The sequence below is a fragment of the Lissotriton vulgaris genome, chromosome 7 (assembly GCF_964263255.1).
Source record: "Lissotriton vulgaris chromosome 7, aLisVul1.2, whole genome shotgun sequence".
In the NCBI taxonomy this organism is placed as follows: domain Eukaryota; kingdom Metazoa; phylum Chordata; class Amphibia; order Caudata; family Salamandridae; genus Lissotriton; species Lissotriton vulgaris.
Window position 1 is genome coordinate 1,665,980,616 of NC_141695.1, and position 17,759 is coordinate 1,665,998,374.

Sequence of the window (17,759 nt, forward strand, 5' to 3'; positions counted from 1 at the left end):
CCCCTAAATGGGGGCAAATTTCTGAGACCACCCCATTGAGCTGCTTGCTTTGGTACAAAATCCTGCCTACCATTGAGCAGTAATTATTCCAGCGTTCACTCAGTCAACAAGCAAGAACCTAAAACAAGCAACCACTAAAAGTCTATCAGGACAGTTATAAAATACATACCATTAAGTAGCCATACCATGTGGGGCACGTTAAAGTAGCCCACCAATGGGATATAAAAAAAAAATACAAAACCCACCCTATGCAGTCACAACTGAGCAAAAACATTGAGAGAACTTAGTAGTATAAAAAGGACACCCATCAAACCCCGCTGAATCGCCTGCCCTTTTCAAACTAGTATAACCAATCCAGTGCACAGAAGTCCTAAAACAAGGCTCCCTCCTTTGAAGTAGAGCAGCCCAAGTAAACGAGAGCTGGTATTGCAAACCGGGTCAATGCACCTAGGGATAAAAAGGTTCTCAAAGAATAATACCACAACACCCAAATGGTATAAAAAGGGCCCAATGCTTCATAAACATTCAATAAATTCCTTACCTCTTCCGGCTATTCATTTTCCAGGCAGAAAAAAACAAAAAAGGAAAATAAAGATATAGTTAGTAATCAACAAGCCAAACTCAAAAAGCATCTATGAGACAAACACGTACAAGTGATGAGTGCCGATTCTAGGCACTGCCGCAAACAATTCCAGAATCAGTGGAGCACAAGTCTCAACTCTAAGTGCTCTACGGCTGTTGGTATAGCCAATCCCGCTACAACACCATTTGTAAAAAAGGAAAAAAAGCAACAGTGTGTCCATTCAAACAAAGCATTTGCAGTTTATGGCTTGTAGGAACTTTTCTCATGCATATCAACCACAAATAAAGGTAGTAATTTATGACCTGGACACTCCAAATGGGTAGAGAAAACAACAAATTTGCAGTCTTTTAATCACAGCTAGCATGAAGGCAATCCTAACACTGCTTTAGTCAGATGTTAGTCATTTAGTAGTGCGCCCTCACAAACAACCTGTCAGAATGAACTGTAACCAGTACCGCAAGCATGGTGTGAAAAAGTTACAAGAGTCTAACCCAGCAAAAATTATAAAGAATATCTAGGAAGCCAATAGACAAGACCGCTCTAATAACAATAGCAATTCCACCCTCGTTTTAGATTTTTAACTAAACACTATTGTAGGCCCGGAGAGTCACAGCATTAATTGAAACACTAACCGTATCTTCTTCAGCTCCTTCAAGCCTTCCACTTCTATTACACTCAGGATCTGTTTGGGGGTCATCGGTGCATCAGAATAATTCTCCAGAACCTAAAGGCACAAACATCACAAAACGTCATATGCTGCCCTCATCTGCAATCACGCTCATCATCTCGACAGTTCAACAACCACAAAAAAAATATTAACCATTACCCACTAATAATATGCACACATGATCTCCCTAGGAGTTTCTTTTTCAACTGGGTTGTGTTGGACACACCACTGTTGTGTAGCTAAAGGAATCAAACCTTTAAGCTTTCACGAGAACCATCCTTTCAGGGTTAGTCACTGTCCTCTCCCAATCTTCAACACTTTGTGTTAATACCTTCTGGGAGTGTAAATTGGTAGCTTGAAGGAATCTTATAGTTTTGTACTCTTTCAAGTGGATTTGACCAGATGCACTATCATCCCCACAGCAATAACCGAAACACAACTACTGCAATCATTCCTCTTTCCAAGTTTTTCATTTTTTTCGCCCCCCCCTCCCCTCCCCTCCCGACTCAACTGCTAGTTCCTGGTGTATGTGCTTTGATTTCCAAAACATGTTGAAATTGGCTTAGAATCAGATTGGCACCTTTACCTTTCATATGAGGCAGAGTAATATAGCACAGAAATACATCTGTGGCAGGGAAAATTAAATGCCAGTTGTGGACTGCAGCACCCATTATGCCATCCATTACTGTGGCAATGAAAACATGGCTTCAGGTCTACATTGAGTAGCCTGACAGCAGCAGCTTGTACTTTGCTGCACAAACCTCTCCAAAACACCCTTTTCCGAGGTAGGAACATCTAATTTTTAATATTAAATAACCCTAAATGTACCTTGCAGCCCACGAGATAAAGAGCATAATATTGAAGAGTGGGTATATGTGACATTAGAAGTGGCATGTTCCCCCAGTGACTAAGCCCACAAAAACTTCACTGGTTAGGCTGCAACTGGCACACAGGAAAAGTGAAACTATAGATTATAAACTTTAACCTATAACTTTTGATCTGTACCAGCTAGACTCTATTTAAAGACGTATTTCTATCTTTAAAAATAATCAAATCATTTCTAATTAAATACATGAAAATATAACTTTTAGAAATTTCCCTTTACACTGCCTGAAGCCGGTAGAGACGAATTTGAATTGGATCTCCAGCAACAGCCAGGTCTGTGCATTACCCAAACTAGGGGTGCAAGATGTGAAAACAGCTCCCAGAGCAGAAACAATGGCCTGGTAGTGAGAGGTGTTTTCCTCCCCTGGCAGAAAGACCAGCTGAGGAGGGACCAGGAACTTAACTTCAAAGGGGCCTGACCGGTCACAGGTAAGTGTAAGGCGACACCTGGAAAGCCCCAGCTTCTGCCCCCTAGTCAAGTAGGCACCAAACCCAGTGGGTGACAAGCCAACATCAGAACCGGTTTTCAGTGACCCCGGAGAAGAGGACGAATATGCTACTTACCAGTATGCATCTGTTCTTGGCATGTAGGGCTGCTGACATTCATATCTGTGCATAGATCGCCGCCTAGTGTTGCGTCCGGATGATTGCACATTGTTGTCCTGGAAGAGTCTTCGAAGTATCACGAGATAGGTGGCTCCTCCCCTGGACTACAGTGCGCATGGGCATCCTCTGATTGTTTTTCGCCATTGTGGCAGAGATGGAGTGTAATACAGTGAGTGATGTCCATGCTACATAGTAATTCTGAATGCTACAGCTGCTACAGGCGCCGGGGAGGAGGGTGGGCGATATGAATGTCAGCAGCCCTACATGCCAAGAACAGATGCATACTGGTAAGTAGCATATTCGGTTTGAGGCATGTGGGCTGCTGAATTCATATCTGTGCATAGATTATATAGCAGTCCCTCTTGTTAGCGGCGGCTGCCCGTGCCAGCTGCAGCAGTCTGAAAAAGTTTTGAGAACAGCCTGTTCTACAGCTGCCTGCTGTCTTGAATGTACATCTACGCAGTAGTGTTTCGTAAATGTATGTGTAGTGGACCATGTGGTTGCTTTACATAGCTCTTCTAAAGGAATATTCCCCATGAAAGCCATGGATGCTCCTAGTGTGCGTTTAGCCGTTGCATAGCAAATCTGTATACACTCAACTATCCATCTGGCTATTCCTGCTTTGGAAATGGGGTTGCCTTTGTGCTGTGGAGAAAAGGCAACAAACCTGCGACATTTTCCGGATTAGGATAGAAAACTGGCAGTTCTATGGTTTGGTTCATGTGGAACTGCGAAATCACCTTAGGCATGAATGTAGGGTTGGTGCGTAGTATAACTATTTGCGTGGACCTGTATGAATGGCTCTTGAATGGTTAGTGCCTGGAGTTCACTAACTCTTCTTAGTGAGGTAATGGCTACCAGGAAAGCAACTTTCCAGGTCAGAAATTGAATCTCACAAGAGTGTAGAGGTTCAAAAGGTGGTCCCATCAGTCTGGTGAGGACCACATTCAGGTTCCAGACTGGTGAAGGTGGGTGTCTGGGAGGGATCACTCTTGAGTCCCTCCAGAAAAGCTTTAATGGCAGGCACTCTGAAATAGTGAGAGGTGCTGCCTGTTCTGAAGATAAGCTGCTATTGCGGATATAATGTAAACAAATGGAACTGTATGCCAGATTACATCTGTATAAGTGCAACAGATAACAGATAATGTTTTGAATAGATGCATCCAGTGGGTTAATGTCATTATTGTTACAATATATGACAAACCTTTTCCATTTAGCCGCATAACATGCTATGGTTGTGGGTCTTCTTGCCTCCTTGATGATGTTCATACATTCTGGTGGCAAGTTGAGGTAGCCAAATTCTAAGACTTCAGGAGCCAGATCGCCAGGTTGAGCTATTGCGGATCTGGGTGCTGAATTTCAGCCATGGCTCTGCGTTAAAAGTCTGGGTGTTAGCCGCAGTCTTTGATGCGGTACCACGGAAAGTTCTACTAGCGTGGTGTACCATGGCTGGCGTGCCCACGTTGGAGCAACCAGGATGAGTGTCATTGAGTGTTGCTTCAGCTTGCGAGCCACCAGCGGTATTCGATTCAGAAAAGGGGGTGGTAATGGACAGAGTTTCTGAATTAAGCAGAATACTCCTACCCAGTCAACAGATCAGGGCTTGATCCATCACCGTTTTTTAGCTCACTGCACCATCCCAGCTCAGAACCTGGCTACATGCAAATTAGTCTGTCCCTGTCCCAGTGCATCATGGGAACAGGGCAAACCAAACTACCAAGCCAATTATTTTACTGGGAAGGAAACAAGCTTCCGGGGACCGGTTTCTGGCATTAAAGCCGTCATCAGCCCGGCTTGCTTGAATCCTGATGGTGCAATGAGCAAGGGACTCACATCTGAGTATACCCTTCCACGCTTATGGTGGACAAAACGATTCAGAAAAGGGGGTGGTAATGGACAGAGTTTCTGAATTAAGCAGAATACCCCTACCCAGTCAACAGATCAGGGCTTGATCCATCAGCGGTATTAGAGGCGCTGGGGAAAAGCGTACGCAAACCTGCCTGACCAGTTCATCCATATCGCATTGCCCTGGGACTGCGGATGTGGGAACCTGGCGGCGAAGCTTTGGCATTTTGAGTTTTCCCTTGTGGCGAATAGGTCTATCTCTGGATGACCCCACTGCTGGAAGTACGGTTGGAGTACTGATGGATGCATCTCCCACTCGTGCATCTGGTGGCTGTGTCTGCTGAGCAGATCCGCCATCTGGTTGTCCTTGCCCGGGAGGTGTTCCGTCATGAGGAAGATGTTTGTCTGAATGGCCCACTTCCACATGCTCTGAGCCAGATGAGACAACTGTGGAGAGTGCTCCTCCCTGCTTCTGTATGTAGTACATGGTAGTCATGTTGTCCGTCCACATCAACACGACCTTGTTGCACAGGTGTACTTTGAAAGCTTTCATTGCCATGAAGATTGCCATCAATTCCAGAAGGTTGGTGTGCATCTTCTTCTGCTGTGTCGTCCATAGTCCCTGCACTGTGTAATGGAGTACATGAGCTCCCCATCCTTTGAGAGATGCGTCCGTCAGTATTATTTGTGGTACAGGCTCTTGGAACGGTCGGCCCTTGCAAGGGTTTTGTGGGTTCCACCAATGCAGAGAGTTGTTTGCCCGACAGCTCACCAACACTAGGTCTTTCCATTGTCCTTGAGCCTGATTCCACTGACGTGCCAAGCACTCCTGAAGCGGGCGCATATGTAGTCTCGGGTGCAGGACTATCAAGATGCAGGAGGCCATCATGCCTATCAACTGCATGAACACTCTTGCAGGAAGCGAGTGTTGGGGTCTGAATTTCCGTATCAGCAATTGCATGCTGTTTATCCACACTGAATTTGGCTGAGCTTTGGCTGCCAGTGTCTATTGTCGCGCCCAGGTACTGTCGCACGTGGGCGGGCTGGAGATGTGACTTTGGATAATTCAGCGAGAATCCCAGACTGTGAAGAAGATGAATGGTGTGGGACATGTGGCTGGCACACTGCTGGGCCGTCTTTGCTTGACTAAGCCAGTCGTCCAGATAAGGGTAGACATGTATGTGCAGCCTCCTTAGGAGTGCTGCTACTGTCGCCAGGCACTTTGTGAACACTCAGGGTGTTGTCGTTACTCCGAAAGGGAGGACTTTGAACTGATAATGTTGGTCTTGAATAGTGAACCTGAGATACTTTCTGTGTGATGGGTGTATGGGTATATGGAAATACGCATCTTTTAGATCTAGTGTTGCGAGGAGGTCTCCCTGACTGAGTAATGTAGAACCTGCTGTAAGGTGAGCATATGAAAATGCTCTGACAGAATGTATCCGTTTAGAGGCCTTCGGTCCAGTATGGGTCTGAGAGACCCGTACTTTTTGGGTATTAAGAAATACAGAGAGTACACCCCCGAGTACAGGCACGAGCTCTATGGCTCCTTTTTGCAGCATACTGACGACCTCCTGCTGCAATAAGTGTAAGTGCTCTGCGGACATAGGACGGTGTCTTGGTGGTATGTTGGGTGGAGTGAATGTCAGCTCTAGACAGTACCCGTACTGGACAATGTCTCTCACCCACCTGTCTGTGGTGATGGATTTCCAGACCGGCAGGAACTGTTGCAGTCGCCCCCCGACAGGTGTTATATGGTCGGGGGCAGTGACAGGGCGTCACTGTTTGTTATTGGCAGAGGATCTGGAATTGTTGTTTCCTCTTCCTCTGCCCTGGATGTTGTTTCCACGATATCCACCCCTGTTGTGTTTATTGTAGGTGGTTTGTGTACCTCCTTTATTATACTGTGTCTGCTGTGTGTTTTGGCCTCTTGAAGGTCCTCTATTATTGGAGCGACGAAAGGAGCCACCCCGAAACTGCTGTGACTGGAGAGCCCCCATAGACTTTGCAGTCTCTGTGTCCTTTTTAATCTTTTCAAGGGATGTGTCAACCTCAGGTCCAAATAAGTAGTCCGGGTTAACTGGCTGATTGAGGATAGCAGTTTGTATCTCTGGTTTGAATCCAGAGATTCTTAACCAGGCATGTCTCCTTAACATGACGCTAGTGTTAATGGCTCTGGCTGCAGTGTCAGCTGCGTCTAGCGCGCACTTGATGGAAGCATTGGTTATAAGCTTCCCTTCTTGGATTAGTAGCTCCGCTCCGTCCTTGTACTGATCTAGTAGGTGTTGCAACAGTGTCTCAAGGGTATCATAATGGGCCCTGTCATATCTGGCTAAGAGTGCATGAGAGTTGGCAATGCGCCAGATGTTAGCTGCCTGCGCTGCCACCCTTTTTCACGAAGTTTCCAGTACTTTCGACTCCTTGTCAGGAGGAGGAGCATCACCTGTAGTCTTGGAGTTCTCTCTTACGTGCATTAGAAACAACTAATGAGTCCAATGGCAACTGACCTCTTATATAAGTAGGGTCCACAGGTGCCAGCCTATATTTTTTTCCAATTCTAGGGTTTAACACCCTTGCTCTGGTGGTCTCCTTAAAATGTCATCAGCATGCTTAAGGACCCCTTTCAGCATGGGCAGAGTCTTGACAGTTCTTTCCGAAGTGGAAAAGGTGTAAACCAGAAAATCTTCCTCAATAGGGTCAGCATGTAGTTGCACATCATGGTTACCCGCCGCTCTTTCAATAAGGGCGTTAAAGGCAGTAGTGTCCTCAGTAGGAGACGTTTTTACATTGTATGTGTGTCAGGGGCATTCTGTGGATCCCTTGGCTCAGCTGTGTCTGCCCATGGTTGGTTCTGATCGTCGGGATCAGTGTCCACATGATAAGTGGCATCCTCATTATCGTCATCCCCTGCATCCACATCTGAGTATGTGGGTGAAAAAAGTCTGAGGTTCTTGTCCATAGGACTGCAGAGGTTCCACAAGAACTGGTGATGTGGTTGAATCCCTCTTCTTTTTTAATGAAATCTTATAGGACTCCATTGGTGTTTCTGGTATTATTCTCCTCTTATACATGGATAGTCTACCAGTGTCCGAGTCGATGAACTGCCTCGACTCCTGTTCTTCAGGCTCTTCTGTAGCCCCTAGTCCCATCGACACTCCTTTAATAGCTCCGATACCTTTTTTCGGTTCGAACATCTTCGGTCGCACCATCGGTGGCAACCCGAATTTGATTGGTGTCGATGCGGTCTGAATTTTTCCGACCAACTTCGGGGTTGGGGCCTTCTTTGGTCCGACCGCTGCAGCCTTTTCTTTGATGCGTTGGGACTCCGACACCTGTTTGGATACGAATGGGGTCGGCTGCGTCGACTCGACGGGATCCTTGGAGACAGTCTTTGTATTGGTCTCGGGCCTTGTCCGAGGATCGACCCCCTCTCTCGGTTCGAGTCTTTTTTTCTGCGTCGACTCTTTTTGGCGCAGACTTCTTTGGTTCAACAGCCTTGACCTTGGTCTTAGGTGCCCCAACCTTCGGCTCGATGACCTTTTTGAACTTCTCGGTATCGATGGCCTCCTGTTTCTTCGGCTCCGAGGGGTTTGAGGCCTTGGAACCGACCAGAGTTAGCTGCACTTTTGGTTTCGTTTTTTGTAGTGATGCTTTCGGTTTCGATTTAGATTTCTTTGGATCGACCGATGGCATTTTCGATACCGATGGCTCTTTATATAGGTCTGTAGCCGGGCCTTTATGCGGGGCTGTAGAACGATTCGATAGATCTTGGGTATGGCCTTGTGGCGATCCCTCGACCTGAGCCTCATAGAGTGCTTAATCGTCGGCCCCCGTATCAACGGTTGGGCCTAGCTCAGGCGAGGAGCTATCTTCTACGGCCCCATGGGCCTCTGCGGCGTCTCCTACCTTATCGACAAGGTTTTCTTCTTCTTCCAATATCTCTTCATCTTCGGCGTCATACTCCGAGTCATGCTCCAAAACAGGATCCGAGTGTTCTTCCCGATCCTCCAGATCAATGACCTCTTCGTCTTCGGTACCGAAGATGTTTTCTGGATTAGGCGCTGATCTCCGCGACTCTAATCGAGCCGCGAGTCGAATCCGAAGAGTTTTCTTTGACCTGAACCGGGCACAGGCCATACAGTTGGCTTCATTGTTATCCGGGGACAGGCACTTGTTGCACACCGGGTGGACATCGATGTGCGGGAATTTTGCATTGCAAAGTGGACACCTCTTGAATGAGCTTTCCATCGTAGATCGAAGATCGGGTCGAGTGTGGAGAGAAAACCGCCTGATTCCTCGATGTCCTCTCGAAGCAAAGTTACTGGTACCGAACGAAACGATACCGACGCTGTCGAAAGCCTTTTGGCTTTGTAGAAAGTTTTCCTAACTTGAGCTAAGATAGTAACATCCGAACCCACATCCGAACCCAATGGCGGAGAAAAACAATCTGAGGATGCCCATGCGCACTGTAGTCCAGAGGAGGAGCCACCTATCTCGTGATACTTCGAAGACTCTTCCAGGACAACAATGTGCAATCATCCGGACCAAACAATAGGCGGCGATCTATACACAGCTATGAATTCAGCAGCCCACATGCCTCGAACCTGTCCATTACCCAGGCCAGATCTCCGGAGGTGGTGCGGTGGGATACCACAAACACTTACTGGACCTGCAGAAGATCAGAAGAGGATTGGACCTGCAGAAGATCAGAAGAGGATTGGACCTGCTGTGACTGTAGAGGAGTTCAGGGCCCAGAGGAACATGCACATTATTGGCTTCTCAGAGGGTGAGGATGCAACAGCCTTTGTGGAGACAGAGGAACAATCTGTACATTATTGATCTCCCTGAGAGCAAAGAGTGTGAGAATGCAACAGCTTTTATGGAGCTCTGGCTGGAGAGGGAAGAGGCTCTGTAGGGCTTATCCACAATGTACATAGTGGAGTGGAGCACACCAACCGCATGCCAGCCAGGCACCCGCCACCATTGTGGGGCATAGTGTCAGTGAGAAGCTAGGCTTTTGAACTTCTGGGACAGAGATCATATCTTGCTAAAGGTCAAAGCATAGTGGACTCCTCATGATGGATGTGTCTCAGATTTCGCTCAGGCTGTAGAGTGGTGCAGAGCATCATTCCACGGCGTGAGGAAAACACTGCGCGACATGAGTCTCAAATACGCCTTGCTATTCCCGGCAAGGATACACAATGTGGCCATAGAATGCACTAATTTCTTCAAGGACTTCGTTCAAGCTTGGAGTTGCCTAGAGCCAAGCTGTAATAGGGAGGGAACAGTGGGTGCCGGAGCGGGACTATGCCCATGGCCCCTTCTGCTGATCAGGCCGAGGAGGGCCAGGGAGCTCCCCAGCTTTTGCCAGCTGCCATGGTCTCTCCAGTGTAGGGTTTGATGTCACAATACCAGATTCAGACACCGAGCTGTTCCCGGGGAGACCTTCATGTGACTTCCTAAATTGCAGAAGATTTGCTCTGAATGACTGTTGGGGAGCTCTAGTCGGGTGGTTTGCACTGACATTTCCGAGCTCTTGCCTCCTAACATAATGCATGTATATCAATGATGGTAAGAAAAATACATGGTTTGTGTCTTCTAGTTACACATCCCCTGGGAATATTTCACCAGAGTGCTGGCGCTTCCTACTTGCCAATTCTGCGCCAGGCTGGCCAGCTGATGTTGATACTTGCGAGTGATTGGGCAGGCTATGAACCTTCCCAACCTCACCTCTTACTCTCCCATCCCAGCAATTGCCATATAGCCGTTAATGTTTGCAAAAATCCTTTCAATTATATTTCATTTGGCGGGATGTCCATTAGCCGCTGTCCTTTGTGGTTATGGGTAATATTGTGTTGCTCTTGCGATAACCTACACACTTCGCATGGAACTTTAGGGTTATGGGGGCAGCAAAGAACAGGATCCACATACAACTGAAAGACAGACACCTGTATAGTTGATCTCCAAGAAACTCACCTTGACCGTTACGAGGATGAACACCCTCGCCATAGAAGCAGGCAGGTCGCGTTAAATCTCGCACTCGTCTGCCTCTAGAGGAGTGGTCTTCAAACTTTTCAATGTCGCGCGCCCCCCCAGTGGGGAAAAAAAAAGTTCAACGGCAACCCTCAACTTTTCACAATTATTCTATTAAACTAGCAATGTTTAAATATGTATAGGCTTATTTATACATTGCAGTTACGTTCGGTTTTACAAATGCAATCACATACATGAATGCCAAACATACTAATCTGGTCAGACAGGCCTTTCTAATGTGTAAAAGTATCCACAGAGTGAATAATAGAAATGGGGGTTTGGAAGAATATTTGGAGTCCCTTTCCTTTTGACACCTTCTCCCAGCAAGGATATAAAATGGGAAAAGAAGCAAATGATGACCCATTAAAGAGCGGCTTATTTAAGCTCATTTTTTTTCTGCTGAAAGAAATGAAAAGTAGCATAATGCTTTTTCAGGCAAGGGCCTGGCGCACCGCCTGGGACCACTTGGGGCCCTCTAGGGGCCCGGCTCCCAGTGTGAAGACCCCTGCTCTAGAGGGAGGGCAATTTAGCTTTGCACAGGCATTCCCATTATGAGCGAGAAATCCTCGATAGACCCAGAGGGTAGGTATGCCCTGTTGAAGGGACGCTTAGATTCGTACTGGGGTGCATATATGCACCACATTTTGGCCCACTGCTTTCTTAGACTCCTTTACTGCGAAACTGGGCCACTACCCTATGGTTACTAGGGGGAGGGACTAACTGCTTATTGCATATCGTGCTGGATTGGTCTCTCCCGCATGTTACCAGGCATGACAGCGATCCGTAATGCCAAAGTTCTGCCTGACTGGCTATATTATTGGCCCATAGCCTACTTGTGGGGAATAAGGAACCCCCAGTGACGGGAAATACTAATTTTTCTGCCTGCCTCATGGCCTACATGACAGACTAGATCGTGTAGAAAAATCCGTTCTGAGCTCTACTCCTCTCTGGGCCACCAGGAACAACCTGCACATTATTGGCCTTCTTGAGCGCACGGAAAGTGAGGACGCAACAGCCGTTGTGGAGACCTAGCTGCAGAGGGAGGAGGATCTGCAGGGCTTGACCAGAATGTATGCGGTGAAGAGCACCCGCCGTATGTCTGCCAGGAAGCCACCACCATGGATGCCTTTGCAGCAGATAGCGGCTAGGCTCTTGAGCTTCCGGGACAGATCATATTTTGCAAAAAGCCTTAGCTAAAGGCCAGATCACAGTGGACTCTTCATGTATTGATCTTTACCAATATTCCTCAGGCGGTCTTGTGGCGCTGGACATCGTTCGTTAGCGTGAAGGAAACAGACTGGACATGCTCCCTCTTTTGCGCAGTTCGCTGACTATCTGTGTGGCTAAAGGACACAACTATCAGTTCTTTGGCTGTAGTCCAGTTGCCCCAGTTCAGTTGAGTATTTCCCCAAAGATACTCTAAAAGCGCTCCTCTGTGGTCCTCAGGGCCTTAAAAATGTACTCCTTTGGTTTTCTGGGCACCAATAGAAAGTTTTTGAACCTTTGTAGACAAGAGGGAAAAAAAACACTTTTCCTCCAGAGCTTCAGAGGTGCCTGTGGGAAAAACCATATGTGACCAGCAGCTCCACAGCACCTGACCAAATAAAGGCTCCCAGCACCTCGGAAAAACCAACAGAGTCTCATTCTGTGTTGGAACATAAAAACTTTTTTCTAACTTTCTGACTTCCAGACTTTCAAAGGGAAGAATCCACATGTATCAAACCAGGAGTCCAATGCAGTCTGCCTCGAATTGCCCTACATCAAGGTCTACCATATCCATTGATCATCACTGGAATTTTGTGCTGTTTGGCACTATTATCTATAATCAAATATCTCCCGTACCCCAGATTAGATTTTTGTAGTCTTGGCCTTGATTAACTCATAAAAAGCGTCCACCTTATTTTTAAATTGGTTGTGGAGTTTCATGTGGAGCTCTCTCTTGTGTATGCACAGCTTAAGTACTTCACACATTTCTTGTGATTTAAGCCTCACTGCTTCAGGTCACGTTAAAATAAACTTAAGCAGTACAGTATTAAATGTGTTCGACATCTTACAGTCTAATAATAAACTACTTTCCGACCCTCCCCCAGCATACACCATAAGGATCCAACAACTTTAGAAATACTTCAAAGAGGATGGTGCATAGACCTTATTTGATAACAGTGGAGGTCTAAATGTCATCATTATTAGTCTGGAGTGGCCTGCTTGCACCCATAGCAGTTTCTATGTACCAGTGTCCTCCTCTAGGTTACTACCTAGGGAGATTTATATTACTGTAAGGACAAATGATTCTACAAATTTGTGGGGAGTCTCTGGGGGTTGGAGGGCGGGGGGCGGATTTTTAAAACAATGTTAGCTTCTTATGCAAACGGCAATATGGTTTTATGACCCCTTAAGCTTCTAAGCTAATTGGCTTGATGATCATTCATATCGGAGGCAATGTGCATTTTTTATTAACCACTAGCAGAGATCGTACTATACTGGTCGTTCTGAAGCACAATCGTGATTGTTTGTACATCTATGTAATTAAAACAACTTGTATGAAAAGGTGTGTGTGATTAATATTTGAACATGTTAATAAAAATGTATTTACATATTGTGGCTTTGTTGTATGCTTAGACACAGATTAAGCTCTTGAACAAAAAGATTCAGAAACAAGACCCAGCTCACAGAAGCCTCCTGGAGAACAGATAAAAGAGCTGAGCCAGCCAAGTGCCACAAGAAAGGTACAGCTCTTCTGTACAGAAAACAAACCCACCAGCCAGACATTTGCACATATTCCTTCATTTTAGATACTATCCTTACCCACAGTTCCCATATTTTTAAATCAAACCATAATGACATCTAAAAGTGATATAAGAACTACATGACAGATTTTGTTTGGTACTGCCTACATATGCACTGAAAGGTTTGGATGCTAACCCTTTGTTTAACACAGTTTCATTCAACATTGGCAATTGGAATGTTGTAAGAGCCACTTGCCCTGATAGAATGTGGATACCAATTTATTTTCAGGAATATTATACTTCCTTATATTCATAACTGCCCGGGCTCGCTGGAATTGTAGAACGATGTAAGGATCAATGTTTAGGACCATGGGAATACAATGTGATATATGAGTGCAATGCACAGCTTGTTTTTCGTTTTCCTTGTGGGAAAAAGTACACAAAAATGTATATTCTATATAAAAAAAACTTCACTGGTCTATCCAACTATGTTGTTGCTTTGCCACTTTACACTCCCTGTAACCCTGACTGCAAAAAATATATGTAGAACAACATGCAATATTTACACCATGGCTTATAAAATAACTTGCTACACACTTAACCCAAATCATTTCAAATCACACACCAAAACATCACCACTGCATTAGTTACATCTGGACACGCACCCTTTTCTGTTCCGCTTGAATAGGCGGTGCTACTCGTTTTCATAGAGATTGCTCTCTCTAGTACACACTTGAAGCTCTGGGAACATACTCCGATATCTTGAATAGGACATTGTTTTTTTTTTTTAATAGTGTGTCTTTCGAGAAGATTTATTATTTTGTGCCTTATTTGACAACATTAATTCTTTTGAATATTGCAGTGCTTTGCAGTGGTTCAATACACTTCATGCAATTGTCTAACAACTGAAAAAGGCCATTTAGGTGCATGAAATGATTTCTGTCTATCTGCACCCGTGCCTGATACCCCCTCCACCGCTGAGCCTGAGGCCCAGGATATAAATAGAAAGGTGGCACTTGTTACATGGATATGAGGGGGGGGGGGTGATATGGGTAGGGGGCGCTGCTCCCGTGCCCCAGGGTCACCCCAGCAGCCCCAGAAGAGTGACTTACAGCCATTAGACGTGCTTCTTAAATGGAAACGCGACCGGTCGCTGTCTCTCACTAGAATGCTTTACTCAGGGACTTTAATTCCTCCTGTTCAACACAACATCGCGTCACCAGCATGTATTTACCCAGATCTCAACACCGCTCGCAAATATAATATAACCTAGGTAAAGAATGTTCTGAAAAGCTACAAGAGGCACAGATATGTCAGCTGAGCTCTCGCGTTGTCTGTTGCATTTCTTGGAAAACGAAGGACAGACGCTGTGTTCACTTTTACTGGGTACAAAGAATGACCAACTCTTAGGAGCGGCTACCCCCGGTCTGAGAGGCGCTGGCCTCTCAAGCCACATCGGCTTGTGTTTACCAGGGGCTGATGGACCTAGGTGACTGCAAGAAAACCACCGCAGCATTGAAGAGATGAACGTTGTCTTAATGGGGCATTAGCACCTCACTGTGACGGGCTTTGAAGTGCCCCTCCCGCCTCTGGCTCCCCGCTGGAGACCCTCCCGGTGACTGGGGCGAGGCGCCGCCCTCTCCCCTGGAGCCGAGGGTCCATATGGTAGGGGGATTGTTCGCTGACCTGTGTGAAAAAGGCCCGGCGGGAATACAACATGTGCAGCCAATGCTAATACGGGGCTTTATTACTTAAAAAAATAGCAGCATCTATCTTCGGCTCCACAAAAGCAATGCGTTTTTTTAAACTGTATCCTCGTGGCCAGAATACAGCAGGTTGAAAGAATGACCTCTGCAGACACAAACCGAAGGCTTCTTAGTGACTGGACCAAACTTTTTCCTCACTGGTAGGATGCAGCAACAGCTTGGAGTGGGCAAGCATGGACAGATGAAACTCTGGGAGCCGGTGGATTTGTGCTTTCTTTGGCAGGCAAAATACACCAAAGGGAAGAGCAAAATAATAGTCAAAGTTGATAATCTCAAAAACAGAACATGTAAAAAAATAATTTCTTGAAAAAAACGCATCTTGTGCAGTTAATTGTCATTTTTCGTCTTCCAAAAATTCCCAATATATATGCAAGTAGGAGTTCAGGAGGTTTTAACAAAAAAGTAACCCCTAAACCAGATCTTTACACGAAATGAATGTCCACAATGTAGTGGTAACTATCAAGCTGCAGGAAAAGGGAATTATTTAAACCCACAATCAAGAGTGTTTCTATGGAGGAATGCTTACATTAGTATACATACACAGCTTCATGTTGTTAAATAACTAAAAAAAACTAAGATATCTGTGTTTGTTGTAGGAAAAATGGCCAAATAATATGCCGCAAAATTGCCGCTAAATTTCCATATTTGTGCCGCTAAATTTCCATTTTTGTGCCGCTAAATTTGCTAATCCATGCCGCTATATCCTGGGGGGTCTGTCTATTGATATCATTAAAGGCCATGTAGCGCCATTTCTACGCGCCAACAAGCGACTCCACTCAATCCGGTCAGGGCAGCGCACGACTTAACATTTATGAGGGCCCAGACACTCCAAGCTACTTTAAACCACCACGACTCCATTAATCAGGTTTTTAAGAACGTTCTGGCATACGGGCTACAAACCGATTCGACCAAACGTGGGATTAACTGATATTCAGCACTCACTGTTTCAGTCATCTAGGGTGTGTTTTTTTTAGGGATGACAGTTTTGAAGATCCTGCAATTCAATCAGGTTCAATTTAACTCCCCCACCCAGTACAAATACGAATTCTAGCATGAGATCTAAACCAACATATTGTCAGATTTATAACAAAGCATCAATATGTTTGACGGCTTAAATAAATATTGTCAAAAAGGGGACACTTCTGTTGACTGACTCTTACTAAAATATCCAAGTTACTACTCGAGTGTATCCATTATGAGGCCAGTGTACTGAGAGCCTAGAGCACGTGTTGATGCACTGAAATAAGTTGCCAAACTTTCCAATAAAGAACAACAAGATGATGAACGGAGTGCTGAACTTTTTCAATTATCAATCCCCAGTCAAGAGATCTGGGTTGAATCCACTGTTCTTTGGCACGCCAGTTTTGTGATGGAGCAAACTTGACATAGCATTAGGACGACCATACCCACCTGGAGGCTGCAGGTAGCTCCATTGCAAGATGCAGCATTCAGAGGTTCCCCCCTCACACAAACAGCGCAATACTTTGAGGACAACACAGACACGGCATCCTCCCCCCAGGTCGAATGGGACGCTTTTAAAGTTGTGATTAGGGGACAATGCTTAGGCACCCAGGGACGCATGCAGAAACAACTAGAGGGCGACTTGACACAGGTGGAGACTGATCTACTACAACAGGAACAGGACGCAATAAATAGCGCTGACGGCCCCCTACTGACGGCGCGCGCGGAACACGCGCGACTGTTGGAACGACTTCGTAACCTTAATTACGCAGCTCATTCAGCACGCACACACCACCTTGTCGACAAACCAGGCAAGCTATTAGCTTGGCTAATTAAACAAGAGGATCGTGCGGCGCCGGTGTCAGCGATAAGCACTAATGAGGGTGAGGTGGTCTACAATCAAAATAAAATACACGAAGCTTTCACAGGACACTACAAATCACTATATAACTCCCGCCTATGAGTCCCCCAAGCTGATATCGTGGAATACCTCTCGATTTTGCAAATGCCAAAACTGACTGCTGCGCAACAGGAAGATCTTGGGGCACCGCTCACATCTGAGGAGCTTCGCACAGCCATTTTTAACTTGTCCAATGGCAAATCCCCCGGCCCGGAAGGCTACCCGCCGAATTTTACAAGGCCTGCTCGGACATCCTCATTCCCGAGTTACTGAAAATATATGCAGCGGCCGCGGAAGATTCCTTCCTCCCTCCCATGCTGAATGAGGCCAACCTTATCTCCATCCTCAAACCTGGCAGAGATGGTACACGCATGGGCTCCTATCGCCCGCTGGCCCTCTTAAACACGGACTATAAAATACTCGCCTCTACCCTAGCCCAACGGCTGGCCCCTTTGGTTCAAACGCTGGTGCACCAAGACCAGAACAGCTTTGTTCCCACGCGCAACACCTCATATAATATACGCAGGCTGTTTCGTGTACAAGAATACGCTACCAGTCAATGGCCGCGATCGGGGTGCCTAGTATTAGACCTCGAAAAGGCTTTTGACTCAGTGGAGTGGCCATACCTGGCAGCAGTGATGGAAAAGTACGACCTGGGGGATGGTTATACTGACATGGTTAACCTGCTGTATCAAAGACCCACCGTCCGTGTGCGCACGGGCAGACTCCTCCCGGGCGCCATCCGAGTGTGAAGGGGCACCAGACAGGGTTGCCCCCTGTCCCCACT

The 17,759-nt window shown here is 46.2% G+C and overlaps 1 protein-coding gene across 2 annotated transcripts in view; it reads right to left on the reverse strand.

The window, feature by feature from the left end:
- ASXL1 (ASXL transcriptional regulator 1) overlaps positions 1–17,759 on the reverse strand; it is a 100,678-nt gene that overhangs the window by 59,533 nt on the left and 23,386 nt on the right. Inside the window, exon 1 of one of the 2 annotated variants that reach the window (XM_086932669.1) lies at positions 1,212–1,307. Coding sequence is in view for 1 of the 2 variants with exons in the window: in XM_086932670.1 (XP_086788796.1) it covers positions 1,216–1,307 (92 nt within the window). In the remaining variant the exon portion in view is untranslated. Of the gene's footprint in view, positions 1–1,211; positions 1,308–17,759 lie in introns of those variants that run through there. The other variant, XM_086932670.1, reaches the window with a different exon arrangement.